Source organism: Macrobrachium nipponense, chromosome 10, assembly GCF_015104395.2.
Source record: "Macrobrachium nipponense isolate FS-2020 chromosome 10, ASM1510439v2, whole genome shotgun sequence".
NCBI classification, from domain to species: Eukaryota; Metazoa; Arthropoda; class Malacostraca; order Decapoda; family Palaemonidae; genus Macrobrachium; species Macrobrachium nipponense.
In genome coordinates this window covers 101,220,712-101,239,278 of record NC_087204.1, presented here as the reverse complement: position 1 = coordinate 101,239,278, position 18,567 = coordinate 101,220,712, and the positions used below count along the sequence as shown (strand labels likewise).

The window sequence follows — 18,567 nt, the reverse complement described above, 5'->3', positions numbered from 1 at the left end:
AAGTTTAGTTTTAAGACTAAATTACCATTTTGTTCAAAACTGATTCAATATTTTTTTAAAATCTGCTACGTTTTTGTCAGTAATAATTTTTTAAAAGATTTTATTTAAAATTAGAAAATAAATCTTTGGGTCTCTTAAGTAATCAGGAACTTTTCAGAGGATTTCTGTACTACTAAAATTAAAATTATTAAAATTATTGAAATTAGAATAATTAAAATCAATATATAAATATATTATTAAAATGTCCTGTTTTTCTCGGCAATAATTTTGAAGGAAATTTATGAAAAATTAGAATATATATCTTTATATTTCTTTTGTAAAAGTAAAATTAAATCTCTTCTATTTCGACGCCTCACAAAATTAAGCTCAACTGATCAAACAGTCTGTTCTAAATTGTTTCAATATGAAAATAAGTTAAAAACAATTTGATTTGGAAATAAATCTTTATGTTCCTTAAGTAAGTACCAGAATTTCAGATGTCTGCTGTACTACCACTAAAATTAAAATGATTAAAACAATTAAGGTTAAAATAATTGAAATATCATGAAATTTAAACTTACAATGAAATTAAATCTTTCGGAGAATATTTTTGTCATTCCCTCACGCCTGTTTCTGCATTTGTCAAATAATTTTTGTTCTCCTCGATTTTCTGGTATAATACGTTACACATATTTACAGGATGGCAAATTTATGTTCAAAATACCGAAAGCCTTTTCGTGAATTATTTTATAATAATATTTTTGAAAAAAAAATTGCATTCTTTTTGTCAATTTTTTTTCGTCAATTTACCCGAAAACCTCCTTAGAATACTTGGTTTGGTTCCGTGTCTTAAGAAGGTTGGCAGTTGAAACTCTCTCTCGCTCTCTCTCTCCTCGTCTCTCGCTCTCCCTCGCTCTCTCTCTCTCTCTCTCTCTCTTTATTGGACAACCTTTCGCTCCTTAAACTCGACGATACGTTGGTGTCGAGTCTTAGAGTTAGAAGTGAAACTCTCTCTCTCTCTCTCTCTCTCTCTCTCTCTCTCTCTCAATCATTCGCCCCTTAAACTTTACTATACGCTGGTGTCGTGTCTCAAGGGTTGGCAGTGAAACTTCCTCTCTCTCTCTCTCTCTCTCTCTCTCTCTCTCTCTCTCTCTCTCTCACTTCCGCCGCCATTTCCGGTGAAACAAGTGCTAGACATCCAAGTGCTGCTGTCTCTGCTGCCTGTCTGTCTGTATTCCTGTCATCAGCCGTTATAGACTGCATTTTAACAAAGACTTTCTCTCTCTCTCTCTCTCTCTCTCTCTCTCTCTCTCTCTCTCTCTCTCTCTTTGTAGGCCACAAAATGTACCTATGACTTCGTGTGCTTGTTTTTGTGTATTTTGAACGTTCACTTTTTTTTGACAATTTCCAGCAATAATATTTTCAGTAACCATCATCTTTCCAAAATTTCCTTCCATTAATCTTTGTTCATAAAACTATATTGTTATGTTTGATTTATCTATTTTATCTTGTTTTATTTATGCTTCCTTCATACTTAAACATATACAGTTTTCAATGCTGTTCAAACGAAGATGCAAATTGCATTGCTGTCTCAAAACAATTCGTCTGGTATTTTATCACTTATTTACATTTTTATCTCTTTATTATGTTCATTTGTGAATTTTCTTTCTTCCCCTTTCTTTTCCACTAAGTGATCTCTTCTTTCTGCATTTCCTATCACCTGTTACTTTCAAATGAATGCCATAATATTCTATGGAAGCTTGAATTGAATTTCAAGTCAGTGGTTTGTCTTCTCAGTAATATAATAATAATAATAAAATAATAATAATAATAATAATAATAATAATAATAATAATAATAATAATAATAAATGATCTCTTCTCTTTATATATCTTGTTACCTTCTGTTACTTCTTTCAGATGAACACCATATGCTTTGGTGGGTTTGCTCCATATGATTAGAAGGTTTATCTTCTCAATAATAATAATAATAATAATAATAATAATAATAATAATAATCTAAATAAAAGTAGACGAAGACCCAGAAATATACAGAGACAGGAGAAAGACAGAGAGAACAGAGGACTGGCACAACAAACCAATGCACGGACAATACATGAGACAGACTAAAGAACTAGCCAGCGATGACAATTGGCAATGGCTACAGAGGGGAGAGCTAAAGAAGGAAACTGAAGGAATGATAACAGCGGCACAAGATCAGGCCCTAAGAACCAGATATGTTCAAAGTACGATAGACGGAAATAACATCTCTCCCATATGTAGGAAGTGCAATACGAAAAATGAAACCATAAACCACATAGCAAGCGAATGCCCGGCACTTGCACAGAACCAGTACAAAAGAGGCATGATTCAGTGGCAAAAGCCCTCCACTGGAGCCTGTGCAAGAAACATCAGCTACCTTGTAGTAATAAGTGGTACGAGCACCAACCTGAGGGAGTGATAGAAAACGATCAGGCAAAGATCCTCTGGGACTATGGTATCAGAACGGATAGGGTGATACGTGCAAATAGACCAGACGTGACGTTGATTGACAAAATCAAGAAGAAGTATCACTCATTGATGTCACAATACCATGGGACACCAGAGTTGAAGAGAAAGAAGAGGAAAAAATGGATAAGTATCGAGACCTGAAAATAGAAATAAGAAGGATATGCGATATGTCAGTGGAAATCGTACCCATAATCATAGGAGCACTAGGCACGATCCCAAGATCCCTGAAAAGGAATCTAGAAAAACTAGAGGCTGAAGTAGCTCCAGGTCTCATGCAGAAGTGTGTGATCCTAGAAACGGCGCACATAGTAGAAAAGTGATGGACTAGCTAAGGATTAGGCCAAGGATGCCAACCCGGAACCCCACACTATAAATACCACCCAGTCGAATTAGAGGACTGTGATAGAGACAAAAAAAAAAAAAAAAAAAAAAAAAAAAAAAAAAAAAAAATAAAAAAAAAAAAAAAAAAAAAAAAAAAAAAAAAAAAAATAATAATATAATAATAATAATGTGTGTAAAAAATCCATTATGTCAATATTGTGTGGACTTTTTTACTCAGATTGTTCTTCATGAGATTGTGAAATTTCTTAATAATAATAATAATAATAATAATAATAATAATAATAATAATAATAATAATAATAATAATAATAATAATAATAATAATAATAATCCACAAACATATAGTAAAGATATATTACTATGTAAATATTGTGGATTTTTTACACATTGTTCTTCATGAGATTGTGAAATTTCTGAACATAATAAAATAATAATAATAATAATAATAATAATAATAATAATTTGTTAAGTCATAAAATGTAATAATTACTTTTAACGACTGGCATCTCATTCTATCTTCCTCCGTCATTAGTTATGGGATTTCCTTTTGACGTAATTTTTTTTGAAGAACTTTCACTATTTTGTCTTCACTGCACACACCTTTCTTTTCTGGTCGATTACAGTGCTCCCTAAGTCCCCCACACTCGACATGTTTGTCGAGTGTAGTGTTCTTTAAGTCCCCCATTCGACATATCAATTATAGTGTATTCTAAGCCCCCCATTCGACAGATCAGTTTTAGTTTAATTCTAAGTCCTCCTTTCGACGTATTATATAGTGTATTCTAAGCCCCCACATTCGTCATATTTCTTGAGTGTAGTGTTTTGTAAGTCCCCCATTCGACATGTTTATCAATTAGTCTATTCTAAGTCCCCCTTTCCACATGTCTGTAAAACTAATGTGTTCTCAAAGTGGTATAGTATTCGACAAAAGGCTTGTGCTTTCTTTTTCAGTTGATTTTAGAGTTCTGTAAACCCTTCAATCGACATGTTTGTCGACTATAATGTTCTCAAGGTGCCCTTTTTCCTTTCCTTGTTGACTGTAGTGGTCTCCTATTCGACAGACATGTTTGTCAATAAATGTGTTCTTAAGGTGCTCTATTCGATGTAGCGCTTATGTTTTCTATCACTGTCGACTGTAGTGTCCTCAAGAGTATCCTATTCGACAAACTTGTCGATTTTAGTGTTCTCAAAGTTCTCTATTCGGCGCAGCCATCAATTGTAGTGTTCTCAAAGTTCCCCTATTCGACACAGCCATCAATTGTAGTGCTCTCAAAGTTCTCTATTTGACACAGCCATCAGTTGTAGTGCTCTTGAAATTCTCTATTCGACACAGCGATCAATTGTAGTGCTCTCAAAATTCTCTATTCGACACAGCCATCAACTGTAGTATTCTCAAAGTGCTATATTCGACAGAAGGCTTATAAATTCTTCCCTTGTCGACTGCTGCTGTCTAGAATTACTCGAATGTAGAGTTCTCTTGGTCCCATATTGTCGAATGGGGGTGTTTTAATGTATCCCAATCGACGCAGTAGTCGATTGCAGTATTCACAAGGAGCCCTCTACTACAAATTGCCTATATTTTCAAATATAGGCAATTACCAACGAACCAACGTCTAAACAATCAAAGATCATAATCACACTCCTCGTCAATTTTTATTTCCTACATTTACATATTCCTCAGCATCGTCTCGGCGATCTGCGCACGCGCAGACAGCGCCAGGAGCGAATGCCAACCAACTTGGCGCCGGGGCTACGGCGCCCTTGAATGTGAGACGTAACATAGCAGTATTATTATTATTGTCTCCCCCCCGTTCCAAATACGTAGCGGGTGACCTTCTAGCAGCGACAAGGCACTGGACATTATGTAACGGCCGTAGTAGTAGATCTCGTAAGCGGTGGGCCAGAAGTATTCCTGGAACGCGAATCCATGCCCTTTTCCAGCACCCGGAGGGTCTGATGTAATCCTGGAAGGGGAATCAATGCCCTTGTCCACCGCCTGCATTGCCAGAATTAATCCTGAAACGCGAATCAGTCTCTTTTAGAGCACCCGAAGGGCCAGAATTAATCCTGGAATGCCAGTGAATTCCTGTTCCAGCACCCGAAGGGCCAGGAGCAATCCTGGAAGGCGAGTCAATGCCCTTGTCCAGCACCTGATGGACCAGAAATAATCCTGGAAGGCGAATAAGCGACCTTTTCTAGCATCTGGGAGGCCAGAAGTAATCTTGGAACACGAATCTGTGTTATTTTCCAGCACCTGGAGAGCAAGAAGTAATCCTGGAAAGCGAATCGATGCCCTTTTCCAGCATGTGAAGGGCCAGATTTAATCCTGGAACGATAATCAGTGCCATTTTCCAGCACCTGAAGGGTCAGAATTAATCCTGCAACGCAAATTAATCCTTTTCCATCACCTGGAAGACCAGAAGCAATCCTGAAACGCAAATCAAATCTCTTTCCCAGCACTCTGAGGGCCAGAAGCAATACTGGAACGCGAAATTAATTTCGTTTTCCAACACCTGGAATATGCTGGATCCTTAGTTCGATTACCTTTGGTTCTGTGGTTATCGAACTTGAAAAAAAAGTCGTTTATTGTTAGTTAATGCTGCATAAAATTAGTCTGTTGGAAGGTTAAAATTGTTGAGTTTGTTTCAGAAATTATTAATAGTGATATTACTATAATTATTGTCGTTATAGTAACTTTTTCAGTTTTATTATTTATCATTATTATTATTATTGAGAGGATGAACCCTATTTCATAAGAATATTATGCTGTTCATTTGAAAAAAGTAACAGAAGGTAATAGGGTATACAAAAAGTAGAAATATCGGTTATTAGAACAGGAAAAATAAATTAACAAACCAATAAATAAACAGATAAAAATGCAAGTCATAACATAAAAGAGAATTGCTTTAGGGAATAAATGCATGTTGAATCTTTGCTTGAACTCTTATATTTATGTTGCAGTTCGGTTAATCTAGTCTCTATATCTGCAGGACAGGAAGATCAGGGATTAGTTGTGAATGTGAAGGCTCGATTTTAATTAGATAAATCATCCCACAAGTAAACTGAATTAATTCCTTCTAGAAATACACGATACAAAGAGATGACAGGATTATAAACCATTAAAACAACTTAAAAAAAATTTTTTTTTTTTTTTTACTGGTACTGGTATCACACACCTAACACTTCAGGTTCTTATTCTCAGAAATTCCGTGCCAAATGCTGATGTCTCATAGCGGTACAGGGATCTAGTACCTGTAATTAGGGACCGGGATATATTTGCCTTGAGGGTGATGGCCGATGCAGCTCCTACCTTCTTTGTGCAGCAGTGCCAAAAAAAAAAACATGAATTCATAGGAGTCGGTTCCTACAAAGAAATCTATAACGCTTTGACATTCTTTTGTTAAACATTTGAATCCTTGTCATTTTTTGGGTGGGCTATTTCAAACTGTTACACTTTTTGGTGGGCTATTTGAATCAATGACAATTTTTGGTGGGCCATTTGAGTCTCTGACCTTTTTTGTTGGGCCATTTCAAAGTTTTAGAGTTCTTGGTGGGCCATTTGAGCCTTTGACATCTTTTGGTGGGCCATTTCAGTCTTTAACATTTTATGGTGGGCCATTTGAGTCTCTGACCCTTTTTGGTGGGCCATTTGGGTCTCTGACCTATTTTGTTGGGCCATTTCAAAGTTTTAGATTTTTGGTGGGCCATTTGAGCCTTTGACATTTTTTGGTGGCCCATTTGATTCTTTGACATTATTTGGTGGGCCATTTAAATCTCTGACATTTTTTGGTAGGCCATTTGAGTCTCTGACATTTCTTGGTGGGCCATTTGAGTTTTTAACATTTTTTGGTGGGCCATTTCAAAGTTTTAGTTTTTTTGGTGGGCCATTTGAGTCTGTAATATTTTTTGGTGGACCATTCAAATCAATGACATTTTCTGGTTGGCCATTTAAATCACTGACATTTTCTGGTGGACCATTTGAATCACTGACATTTTCTGGTTGGCCATTTAAATCATTGATATTTTCTGGTGGGCCATTTGAATCATTGACATTTTCTGGTGGACCATTTAAATCATTGACATTTTCTGGTGGGCCATTTGAATCTTTGACATTTATTGGTGGGCCATAAGAATTTTTGACAGTCTTTGATGAGTCATTTGAATAGGATAACTATCAGTCACTTAGGGACTGCGCCATTTTGCCGTCTTTGAATAATTGAAAGCAAGGATGGCCAAAACTTTTTGTAGCAGCCGGACCAGTTTTTTGTGCCCGGTGCTCCGCCATGTTTGGAAGGAGGCACTACCCCCCCCCCCCCCCCCCACCAACCCACGCCTCACACCCTCCCCCTCGCATTGTGGTGTTGACGATTTGGCCTCGAGAGGGACCGACCGAGGACCTCGAATACCTGAGGTAGAAAGAGAGAGAAAGAGAGACCTTGGAGGGACAAACTTACTGGCCGAAGCCTCTTCTCCTCTCGAAGTCTCGGGAGACACTAAAGAGACGTTATTGTTTATTGGGGCATCAACCACAGGCACTGACTGCGTCCAATCATTTGGGACCTCCGCTCGTCCCCTTACCTCTTCCTCAATCCCTCCCCCTCCTCCTCCTCCTCCCCTACTCTTACCCCCATCACCTCCCTCCCTCCCTCAGCAACCCGTTGCGCAAGGCTCTCTCTCTCTCTCTCTCTCTCTCTCTCTGATGCTGACCAGGTACTCGTAAAAATCGCTGAATTTCCAGGATTATGGACCATTAGAGATGCAGGGGCGAACTAAGAGTCAGTCCTTTGTCAATGTCTATCGTTGCCGTGTTTATTTACGAGCAAAAGCCCGCGCGCTGTACATTGCATAGATGCATACCCGTAGATATACACATTCCCGAATGTATGGTGCATGTATTATGCGTACTGAGTTATAAATACATTTGTTAAAATGTACTTTGATTCGTAAACCTAACATGAGCAGAGAAGCTATTTAAGTGATTAGGTTTTTTAATATGCTCTATCTCTTGGGTATAACAGGCGGGGCATTACTACTAAAAGCAATTGAAACCAGCAAAAATAAATTCATCTCACTAACGCCATTGCCTTCATAAGGATTTTTCAAGGTCCAAATTCATCTCGAAACTTTTGTGGCCGTTTGTACGAACCTTCAAAAACTCCTTCAGGAGTGCTCTTGTCTTTTATGTAACCCTTTATTGCCCAACGAAAACCCGTTACGATTAATGCCCCCTTGCCCACTTTATAGGGCACGAAAGGGGTTATTGTGCCCCATTCATTCTAAGAAGATTACCTCTCCAGCTGTTCGTGTTTAGCACCAAGATATAGGGTTTTATTCTTACAAAGTGAAATGTTGGTTTTTTTGTCAATTTTTACAATGACTGCAGTTTTATGTTGAAGAAATGCGTTAATAGACACCTCTCAATTTAAGATGTCCTGGTTAAAAAGTGGGTCTCTCGTTTATTCCAACATTCTGAGCTTGTGCACCTGAACAATTAAGGAGAATTTTGTTCCACTGACTTCGATCTGTCTGAAAGAATTTCTGGCTTAATAAGGTGTCATATTATTATTATGCTGTTCTGTACTTTATAACGAGTTATATATGTTAAATGTAAATTCTCTCTCTCTCTCTCTCTCTCTCTCTCTCTCTCTCTCTCTCTCTCTCTCTCTCTTCTAGTTTGTAGGAATGTATGGCCAGATGTTTATGACAATGAATCTTTTGAACTGTCAAATGTCACTGCAGGGTCAAGTATGACTCGTCAGGTCCGTAGAGTTATGTAAGTGCTTGCCTGGAGAGAGAGAGAGAGAGAGAGAGAGAGAGAGAAATTCATTTGGAGAGTGAGACAGACAGAAGGAAATTCAATTAGTGTGTGTGCGCTTAAATAGAGAGAGAGAGAGAGAGAGGGGGAGAGTTTCTTTAGACATTTTTCAAGAAGCAGTAAGGCTCTAGTCACCTACGTCAAGTACCTTGCTGTGGTGAAGAAGGTTCAGGCAACTTTAGTCTCTGACGACTTTTAATGAATGTTACGCAAGGAGAGAAAGATAGAAAAAGAGAGAGGAGAGATGGCAGAGAGATAAGTGGCTTCGATAGACGGAGGAACATTTGAGAGATAAGTTTACCTTTGTCTTTTTTTGTTTTTTTTTTTTGGTCAAACTTTGAAAGTTATATTTAAGTGGTTGAGCATTTATAATGCGGTTTAGTGATTTCTCTCTCTCTCTCTCTCTCTCTCTCTCTCTCTCTCTCTCTCTCTCTCTCTATATATATATATATATAATATATATATATATATATATATATATATATATATATATAATACATAAAACATTACCATTCCTTAGATCCAGTTATGCATTTTAACTATTTTACCCAAATTGCCTTTCGTTACCTTTCGTAATTCTCCAATTTATTCAAATTCACTTCGTCGTTGTGCTCACAGTTGTCCATACGATTTGTATAATCAGGACATCTGTCCTCTTCGTGGAATTTTGATCAAGAACTTCTTTCAATAAATCTTGACATATCAAATATCAACTTGGCTCAAAACGAGTCGTTTTTAAGAAAGCTTTTTTGCGTTTGAATAGGAAACAGATTCGAAACTAGCGCCACCTGTGTCGGGAGAGTGAAACTTTTGACAGGTGTTGGCGTATGAACCCAGGTGTTCAAATGGGGTTCAACTAACCGTTGGTGTCAAGATAAGATTGGAATGGGAAGCGTTCTGACATATACAATGTATATGTATGTTTGCATATATTATATATATATATATATATATATATATATATATATTATATATATAGATATATATATATATGTGTGTGTGTGTGTGTGGTGTGTGTGTGTGTGTAATTTTATATATATACATATATTTGTGTATCTATATATATACAAATATATATTGGTGCATGTTTATATATGTATATATATCTTATATATAAAGCTGATGGTCGGACTGTGTTTGTATGTATATATGTATGTTTGCCATAGACGGCGAAACCACTGGACCGCTTTGAACCAAAGTTGGACCATATGTGTAGATCTTATAGAGGATGGTTTTTAGCCGCGTATCGTTTTGATCTGGATATCTGGCCAATGCTAATTTCTTTTGATATTATCTGTAGAGAAGACGAAAGCTCTTACATTTCTTCTGCCAAGCAAATATTAATACATACATACTACATACATACATCATACATACATACATACATACATACATACATACATACATACATACAATCAAAAACACAGAGCTCACAGCGACGTCAACTTGATTGTCGTAAGCCATGTCTTTTAACGCCTAGATACTTTAAGCTCACTCAATTGGAAAGGGATATGCAGCGGATTGCAACCAACATTGCTGTGTTGGCATTTTGCAATGATCCATTTGCAGTTGCAGTGGGGGAAATAAGTGAAATATATTGATGGGTGGCTCTAGGATATATAGTTTGTAAAAGGGATAAAATTTATTTTTTCCATTTCAAGTTTATGGAATTGATTCGTTTCCACTTCGAAAATGTGCAATTGCTAGTTTTTTTATGTTTGTATATCTTATAGATTATACTTCCAATTTCAATCTTATATATATATATATATATATATATATATATATATATTATAATATGTGTATGTATATATATATATATATATATATATATATATATATATATATATATATATGTGTGTATATATATAATTACAAATTACACTAGCATATTTAGATTTAATAATCTTATAGATTATACTAGTATATTTCAATTTTATATTACTTATACATTATACGAGCATAAACTTTATATTCTTATGGATTATAATAACACATTCCAATTGTATCTTCTTAAAGATTAAACTAGCATATTTCAATTTCATACTTATACATTATACTATCATATTTCAATTTTATATTCTTATAGATTATACTGGCATATTTCAGTTTTATATCTTACAGATTATTCCACTATATTTCAATTGTATATTTTTTACAGATCATACTAGCATATTTTGATTTTATATTTCTCAAGTAAATAGAAACCAGCTTTTTTTATGCCTAGTATTTGAGAAAGTAATTTATTATCTTAGTTATACCAATTTTATTCTGTGTATGTTGAAAGCAGACCTTCTTTCAAGGATGTTTTATTAAAAATAATGGCAGGATTCAAAGAACTGGTTTTGTACAAAATTCTTTCAATTCTCCTTATGATTTGTATTTATGGCACGCTGGTATTACAAAGCAGCTGTCCAATATTCAAGAATTTTGTAAAAAATCAATTCTGTGATTTCTGCCATTATTTTTAATAAAACAACTTTTATTCTGTATAATCTCTCTTATTTTCTCTCTTCTTCTTGTCCCTCCGACAGATATCGAGCGGAAATCCTCGGTAAACCAAGACAGCAAAATCTCTCCGAGTGCTACCACGACTACAACTTCGTCTGCGACGGCAGGAGGACCAATCCCCGACGACCCCACGACGGGAAGGTCCCTCCTCCTTTCGGGAGAGAAACCACGCAACGGCTTCATCCCTTCCACGGGCGGCGCCCCAACCAACAACGAAGGCTCATCCCTCTCCTCGTCGGTGTCATCGTCGTCAGCGCCCGCAGGAGCTCCCTCCCATCAGCAGCAGCAGAATGAAGACTGCGCCGAGAGTAACCAAGAGGTAAACAGCTCCAGTGCTTCCCTCGAGCCGAAGAAGCCCTCGCCCATGGCCTTCACCATCGAGCTGGGTGGCGGAGGACCTGGCCAGAGCGACGCGCCCAAGAAACTCGACATCACGGCCTCCATCAGCAAGTGGGCGCCCAAGCACAGGAGGAACCTGAGTCTCACCAAAGTCGAGGAGCACAAGGTGAGGAATTTGATAGGGTGGGAAAAGGGGACCTCCTGGTTTCTTGATGGAAAGAGGTGTAGTTGGGGGTCTTGTAATTCCTCCTCCTCCTCCTCCTTGGCGGGCCCTGTTTTGATAAAAATGTGCAAGTGTTTGGGGGTTTTATGCATCAGCGTCCTCAGTCATTCATTGGCTCACCTCAGAGGATTTTACTCATTCTTCTTCTTCTACTCCCTCCTCCTCCTCCTCCTCCTTCTCCTCCTCCTCCTCCTCTTCTTCTTCTTCTTCTTCTTTTTCTTCTTCTTGGGATCCAGTTTGAAAAAGAGTGGTGGAGTGTAAAGCATCATTCTCCTCAGTCATTCATTGGCTCACCTCGGGGGAAGTCTACTCATTCCTCCTCCTCCTCCTCCTCCTCCTCCTCCTCCTCCTCCTCTTCTTCTTCTTCTTACGTTGACCCCCGTCTGATGAAGCACCCGTTTGCCTAGTATGATTAATCTTTTACCTCCACAGGATACGTGCCGTAATCCCCAACCTGGCTAGATAAATCTGACTCGCCTCTCATTGTTTAACTTTAAAAAACTCCTCCGTTCTCCGTATTTCGAGGCTTAAAACTGAGACCTAATCATGACTGGTGAAACTTCAGGCAGGCAAGCAAGCACACAGACACTCAGACAGGCAGGCAGACAGACAGACGCACACACCACTTCTGACAGGAAGAATTTTAATGGCCCACTAACCGACCTCGCTGACGAAGGCGACGCCCTGCGTCCAGTGACTTCTGAAGTTGCTGTTCTTTTGCAGCCCTTCGTTTTGCCTGCATTTTGGTTTACTTTATCGATTTTTTATCATGCAGAAATTCTACGTCTTTTAAGTTTAATGGTTTTGGGACGTTCTGGTCTGCATTTTATTATTTTTATAATATCATTACAACTTCAACTTCTGTTTACGTTGATTCTTGTGTGTTTGTGAATTGGTTTTGGTAGCTCTTCGTTTCGCCTGTAGGCTTGTTCCATCTTCCTGTAAATATATAATAATAATAATAATAATAATAATAATAATAATAATACTAATAATAATAATAAGAGCGCCAACCTGAAGGAGTGATAGAAAACGATCAGGCAAAGATCCTCTGGGACTATGGTATCAGAACAGATAGGGTGATACGTGCAAATAGACCAGACGTGACGTTGATCGACAAAATCAAGAAGAAAGTATCACTCATTGATGTCGCAATACCATGGGACACCAGAGTTGAAGAGAAAGAGAGGAAAAAAATGGATAAGTATCAAGACCTGAAATTAGAAATAAGAAGGATATGGGATATGCCAGTGGAAATTGTACCCATAATCATAGGAACACTAGGCACGATTCCAAGATCCCTGAAAAGGAATCTGAAAAAACTAGAGGCTGAAGTAGCTCCAGGACTCATGCAGAAGTGTGTGATCCTAGAAACGGCGCACATAGTAAGAAAAGTGATGGACTCCTAAGGCAGGATGCAACCCGGAACCCCACTCTATGAATATACCACCCAGTCGAATTGGAGGACTGTGATAGACAAAAAAAAAAAAAAAAAAAAAAAAATATAATAATAATAATAATAATAATAATAATAATAATAATAATAATAATAATAATAATAATGATAGACTATAAGAAAGCCTTCGACATGATACCACACACATGGCTAATAGAATGCCTGAAAATATATGGGGCAGAGGAAAATACCATCAGCTTCCTCAAAAATACAATGCGCAAGTGGAATACAATACTTACAAGCTCTGGAATAAGACTCGCAGAGGTTAATATCAGGAGAGGGATCTTCCAGGGCGACTCACTGTCCCCACTACTCTTCGTAGTAGCCATGATTCCCATGACAAAAGTACTACAGAAGATGGATGCCGGGTACCAACTCAAGAAAAGGCAACAGAATCAACCATCTGATGTTCATGGACGACATCAAGCTGTATGGTAAGAGCATCAAGGAAATAGATACCCTAATCCAGACTGTAAGGATTGTATCTGGGGACATTAGGATGGAGTTTGGAATAGAAAAATGCGCCTTAGTCAACATACAAAAAGGCAAAGTAACGAGAACTGAAGGGATAAAGCCACCAGATGGGAGCAACATCAAACACATAGATGAGACAGGATACAAATACCTGGGAATAATGGAAGGAGGAGATATAAAACACCAAGAGATGAAGGACACGATCAGGAAAGAATATATGCAGAGACTCAAGGCGATACTCAAGTCAAAACTCAAATAACGCCGGAAATATGATAAAAGCCATAAACACATGGGCAGTGCCAGTAATCAAATACAGCGCAGGAATAGTGGAATGGACGAAGGCAGAACTCCGCACCATAGATCAGAAAACCAGGAAACATATGACAATACACAAAGCACTACACCCAAGAGCAAATACAGACAGACTATACATAACACGAAAGGAAGGAGGGAGAGGACTACTAAGTATAGAGGACTGCGTCAACATCGAAAACAGAGCACTGGGGCAATATCTGAAAACCAGTGAAGACGAGTGGCTAAAGAGTGCATGGGAAGAAGGACTAATAAAAGTAGACGAAGACCCAGAAATATACAGAGACAGGAGAAAGACAGACAGAACAGAGGACTGGCACAACAAACCAATGCACGGACAATACATGAGACAGACTAAAGAACTAGCCAGCGATGACACATGGCAATGGCTACAGAGGGGAGAGCTAAAGAAGGAAACTGAAGGATTGATAACAGCGGCACAAGATCAGGCCCTAAGAACCAGATATGTTCAAAGAACGATAGACGGAAATAACATCTCTCCCATATGTAGGAAGTGCAATACGAAAAATGAAACCATAAACCACATAGCAAGTGAATGCCCGGCACTTGCACAGAACCAGTACAAAAAGAGGCATGATTCAGTGGCAAAAGCCCTCCACTGGAGCCTGTGCAAGAAACATCAGCTACCTTGCAGTAATAAGTGGTACGAGCACCAACCTGAAGGAGTGATAGAAAACGATCAGGCAAAGATCCTCTGGGACTATGGTATCAGAACGGATAGGGTAATACGTGCAAACAGACCAGACGTGACGTTGATTGACAAAGTCAAGAAGAAAGTATCACTCATTGATGTCGCAATACCATGGGACACCAGAGTTGAAGAGAAAGAGAGGGAAAAAATGGATAAGTATCAAGACCTGAAATTAGAAATAAGAAGGATATGGGATATGCCAGTGGAAATCGTACCCATAATCATAGGAGCACTAGGCACGATCCCAAGATCCCTGAAAAGGAATCTAGAAAAACTAGAGGCTGAAGTAGCTCCGGGACTCATGCAGAAGAGTGTGATCCTAGAAACGGCACACATAGTAAGAAAAGTGATGGACTCCTAAGGCAGGATGCAACCCGGAACCCCACTCTATGAATATACCACCCAGTCGAATTGGAGGACTGTGATAGACAAATAATAATAATAATAATAATAATAATAATAATAATAATAATAATATAATAATAATAATAATAATAATAATAATAATAATAATGATAATAATAATTTATGCTGGAAGACCTTCATTAATACAGGTTTTACTGAAAATAATGGCTATTTCACCCGCATTTATTTTGTGTAGAAGTTTCTCTATTCTTCTTAATACTGACTTTTTTTTTTCTGTACACAATAATAGCCAGTTTGAGTACAGAATACAAAATCATTAATAAGAAGAATAAAGAAACTCCTATACAAAATAAACGTGGCTGAAATAGCCATTATTTTCGATAATATTATTGATAATAATAATAACAATAATAATAATAATAATAATAATAATAATAATAATAATAATAATAATAATAATAATATGATCAAGGCTTTATCCTATTAATAATGATAATAATAATGATAATGTACTGAAAACTCAATTATCACAAGCATCTACCTATCCGTTTAGAATACCCCGTGAGCCATGAATAAGAAATTGTAATTGCACCAGATAAAACCACTGTTCATTTGTGCCTGAGAATCCAACTTAGTTATAATGAACTTGGAGAACGTAGGAGGAGTGTCAAGTGAGTTATGCAAAACAGGGCTAACTGTTCTAGATGAAACTGCCGTTCACTCAATCGATATGTGTTTGGAAATGATAAGTGTGGAAAGTTTAGTTCTAATGAAACTGAACAAATTCGTGTGAGCTTTTCCATACTTGACGGAGAATTACTTAGGCGATGTTAATTTCTGACTTGACAGGTCAGGAATGTGACACCACCTTTCAAACTGAATTGAGATGAATACTGGTGTTATTATTATTATTATTATTATTATTATTATATCATTATTATTATTATTATTATTATTATTATTATTATTATTATTATTATTATTATTCAGAGGATAAACCCCTTTTCATGTATTATTATTATTATTATTATTATTATTATTATTATTATTATTATTATTATTATTATTATTATTATTATATTCAGTGGATAAACCCTTATTCATATGGAACAAGCATACAGGGACCACCGACCTGAAATTCAAGCTTCCAAAGAATAATATTAGTGTTCTTTAGAAAAAAGCAACAGCAGATAATATGAAATACAGAAAGAAGTTATCAGTCATTCAGTCGAGCTGTAGTGACCCAAGTTTACTCAGTCAATGGGCTGAGAAATTCAGAATTAAAATTCACTTTTGGACAGTAAAGGTTACATACAGAGACTGAGAAAAAAAGGGTGCCCAAGATATCAACCACTCAAAGGCAGATAGTCTTCCCCACACAGACAATAGGTGTCTTTTGTCTGCTAATTACGAAAAGATGTATGTTGATAACTGATCTGCCACGAACGAATAGAAGTCTTTGTTTTCGTCTTTCGTCATAGAGGTGTTCCAATGATATTACCTCCATTGTTTTCTCAAGTTTCAAGGTCACTGTAGGTACAGTATAACTTATGAATGTGTCTTTTATGCTTTTATTTATTATTTATATATTATACCAAGTCCCTTAATTCATTTTTATGCCTCAGTAAGTTGTCTGCATCAAAAGAGGGGGTCGTGCGTTTACATCCAACTATGATTTTCTTCAGGACGTTGGCGACCGGTATGTCGTGTCCGATTTCGTGAAAACAGAAGAGTTTTTCAATCAAAAATTGTATTCCCATTTTATGTATTGAATTTTCTCAGATTTTAATTCATTATTCGACACATTCCCTCAGAAAATAACGTGAAACATAGACCTCTAGAAGTGTTCAATCAGTAAAATTAACGAAGTAACTTGCGTTTGAAATTTATTGAACACTATCAAACGCTTTTGTCATTGAGAACACCATCATCATTCAGAAATCAGGGTTGGTTGATAGACTGATTGAGAATTACCTGGCGTCACAGCTACCAGGGTCAGTGTTAGCAATCAAGAGGTGGCAAGATAAGTTATCACTGTCATAACACATTTATTCACCATCACATTTTGTGGTGAGATTTCTTGCTAAATTTGTTCTGGCTTCGTAAATGGGATTGTTTTTGTCCAATTTATGGTTTTCGTCATTATCAAAAGATTTTGTCTCAGTTTATTCATTTTTATTAGCAATAACTGGGGAATATTCTCCTGTAAATTGGTAAGACTGAATTATATTTACGTCATTAATAGTTATAAGCATAAACACAACGCATGACCAAATTTGTAATGACGGGATTTGAGGACTTGAGGACGTGAAAAGAAGAACTATAATCGACTTTAGACTCGACTATAAGTCTCCTCATTTTCTCCCTGACGAATCGTTCTTTCTTTTCGAGGTTCTCTTTTCATGTATCTGGATTTTTTTCACCGTAACGTTTTTTTCAAATAAGGATTTAACCAAAACTAATTAAGAATTTGGACAGTTACGGAAGGATTGTTAGTTGAAAATGGAGTATATAGGTTTGCCTAAGAGAACTTCCTTTTTTATTGTATCCTTTTTTCCTTTTTTTATTCTGATAAAAGTTCTAAGCTTAACTTACCTAACCTTCTCTTCCTTCCTTAACAGCATTGCATTTGTTTTACTAATCATGTGTAAAGTTACTTGTGTGTTATTTAAAAAATATCCAAGTATGCAACCACAGTACAAGGGTATAAAAAATATCTGCACTTTTTATTTACAGGTGGCTATGTATAATATTGCATTAACAACAGTATTTTAACAATGACTTTTGCTAATGTAGATGTAGCATATTGTAGAAATACTTCTTGAAAATATTCTTGGACGCTTAGAATACTCTGCAACCCAGAAATGTTAAGACATTAACCAAGTAAACTGCAGTAGCATCTATACTTACGGATTGCAGTCTGTTTTTCTGGAGTTGAAGGTAAATATCACCAACCGATACCATTTAGATTAACCGCGATTGGCTGAAGGCCAAGTATCTCTCCTCCCATTGGCTCCAGTGACATCGGACGTAGATATTTACCGTCAGGTCTATAAAAACAGGCTAATGAAACTGGCTATGGTTTGAAGGTTTCCTTTTTTGTAACAAAGCCTTCCTTTTTTTCTCTCTGTTTAGAGGAAATTATTAACTGTCCAGGTTGGACAACGTGTCTGTCCAATTACTGACATCCTTCCTCTGTCCAATCCTCTTTTTCCCTTACAGGTGGTGGAAAATTTCTTTGATGAAAATGGGAACTCTAGACCTAAGCGTCGCAGTACGATCAGTAGGCTGGATGTAAGCTATCTCTCTCTTTCTCTCTCTCTCTGTCTCTTTCTCTCTGGATTTACTTGCATGATGGTGTTGTGGTCTGGTGATTTTTCATATATTTTATTTTGGACTTCAGCAAAAGAAGGCCTTCATGTTTTTAGCAAATGTTTCTTATCTCTCCATTAAGCACAAACTTCTCTCTCTCTCTCTCTCTCTCTCTCTCTCTCTCTCTCTCTCTCTCTCTCTCTCTCTCTCTCTCCG

The 18,567-nt window shown here is 37.0% G+C and overlaps 1 protein-coding gene across 13 annotated transcripts in view; it reads left to right on the top strand.

Moving 5' to 3' along the window:
* Positions 1–18,567, top strand: part of LOC135223820 (mucin-2-like) — a 503,176-nt gene that overhangs the window by 438,902 nt on the left and 45,707 nt on the right. For 12 of the 13 annotated variants that reach the window (XM_064262658.1, XM_064262652.1, XM_064262653.1 and 9 more), the window contains 2 exons: positions 11,181–11,662; positions 18,262–18,333. In XM_064262658.1, the coding sequence (XP_064118728.1) occupies positions 11,181–11,662; positions 18,262–18,333 (554 nt within the window). The remainder of the gene's footprint in view (positions 1–11,180; positions 11,663–18,261; positions 18,334–18,567) is intronic. The other variant, XM_064262655.1, reaches the window with a different exon arrangement.